We start from the raw sequence: 1,678 nt of genomic DNA on the forward strand, positions 1-1,678 counted from the left end.
GCGCGGGGGAGCCGCGGCGGGGCCGCCATGGATCTGTTCGGGGACCTGCGGCGCATGAACAAGCGGCAGGTACCGGGGCGCTCCGCCCGCACCGGGAGCGGCCCATTGCAAACGCCAGCTGGCAGGGTCCTTCCCACCGCTGTCCCCCTGTGCTGCCGAGAAAAGGAACAGAAAATGAAGGAGTGTGGTTAAAGCACCTCCGCTGCTGGAAGGACTGGCGGAGCAGCAGCATTTGGGGGCAGAAAGTCAAATCAGTGATTTTCTAGATAAGTTTCAGTATGACAGTTGCAGGAAATGATCTTTTGTCGTCCCTCGTCTCCTCCAGCTGCTCTTTTTAAACAAAAGTCGCTCTCAGAAGGTCAGGCTGTGCCCGGTGTCCCACGCAATGTCCCTCTGGGGCAGTTCCGAGCTCGACAGGGAGGGGGGAAGGCAGGGCCGTGGGACCCAGCCAGCTCTGAGCGTTTGCCAGGTCGCTTCCCGGCTTTGTAAGCCTTTCTCAGAGTGTTTGCGTCTGTCACCGACACACAGGAGGGGATTAAGCCGAGACTAAGGCACGCAGAGGATTCCAGCTTTATGCTGCAGCTTGGTGTATTCTGACATGGCAACCTGTGCTACCAGGCTTGTGCTGGAATAGGATTCTAGCATAAAAGCCTAGAATTTGTGGTGCACTTGAGTTAAAGTTCTATGTTGTGCTTCTAAATACAATACAGGACCTTTAAAACCCGATTTTCTTGTTTCACGCAGCTATATTACCAAGTCTTAAATTTTGCTATGATTGTGTCTTCTGCCCTCATGATCTGGAAAGGGCTGATCGTGGTGACTGGCAGTGAGAGCCCCATTGTTGTGGTGCTCAGGTGAGTCAATGGAAAGGCTTTCTGCTTCAAGTCCAGGTATTGTTGTGCCTTTTGCCTCCTCCCCCTTCCCCTTGGATGCAGTTGGAATTTGAAATGTCACCTCTTTAAGGAGGGACTCAAGCACTCACTTTCTTCTCGCTGTGTTTGGACTCTGGCAAAAGTCACACTGTCAGTAGCCATGGCCCAGTTCCCACTGAGGTTTGTAGGAGCAGTAAATGTGTGAGACCTTTTAAAACCCAAGGTCCTTCACTCAGTGGGTAAACCCCTGCAGATTGCTTTCAGGGATTTGGGTTCTGTTAAAGGTCTGAGCAGTGTTACTGAATGGGTGAGGCTGCAGATCTCTGTTAAAATTTTGGGTTTATCTGTAAGAATTAAATGTTCTTTGATTTCATGGTGCTTCTTTCATTTATGCCAACAAACTCTCTCTTTCTTGTTTGTAGTGGCAGCATGGAGCCAGCTTTTCACAGGGGAGACCTGCTGTTCCTAACAAATTTCCATGATGACCCAATCAGAGCTGGTGAAATAGTTGTTTTTAAAGTTGAAGGCAGAGACATTCCAATAGTTCACAGAGTTATCAAAGTACATGAAAAGTAATGCAACTTGGTGTTTTTCTGTTTGTAAAGCTCCTTTCCTTCCCCATGGCTTTCAGTGTCAGTTTAGTTGTGGTTTAGTGTGTGAGAAAGGCACGTGAGGATCAGCAGTGAGGGAAAGCTTAGCTGTAGGATGTCATCCAGTTCTGTGTTGCACTTGGTGAGGGTCTGAGACCTTTCCCTAAGGGCTGGAGCAGGTGGAGCTGTGCCCAGGAGGAATCCTGGCAGCAGGAA

At 49.8% G+C, this 1,678-nt stretch overlaps 1 protein-coding gene across 2 annotated transcripts in view; it reads left to right on the plus strand.

Annotated features, from left to right (window-relative positions):
- The first annotated feature begins 6 nt into the window (after positions 1-6).
- SEC11C (SEC11 homolog C, signal peptidase complex subunit) overlaps positions 7-1,678 on the plus strand; it is a 4,990-nt gene continuing 3,318 nt past the window's right edge. The window contains exons 1-3 of one of the 2 annotated variants that reach the window (XM_005429978.2): positions 7-69; positions 745-854; positions 1,295-1,444. In XM_005429978.2, the coding sequence (XP_005430035.1) occupies positions 28-69; positions 745-854; positions 1,295-1,444 (302 nt within the window). In that variant the 5' untranslated portion in view covers positions 7-27. The remainder of the gene's footprint in view (positions 70-744; positions 855-1,294; positions 1,445-1,678) is intronic. The other variant, XM_031064435.1, reaches the window with a different exon arrangement.

This window comes from Geospiza fortis, unplaced genomic scaffold (assembly GCF_000277835.1).
Source record: "Geospiza fortis unplaced genomic scaffold, GeoFor_1.0 scaffold143, whole genome shotgun sequence".
Taxonomy (NCBI): Eukaryota; Metazoa; Chordata; class Aves; order Passeriformes; family Thraupidae; genus Geospiza; species Geospiza fortis.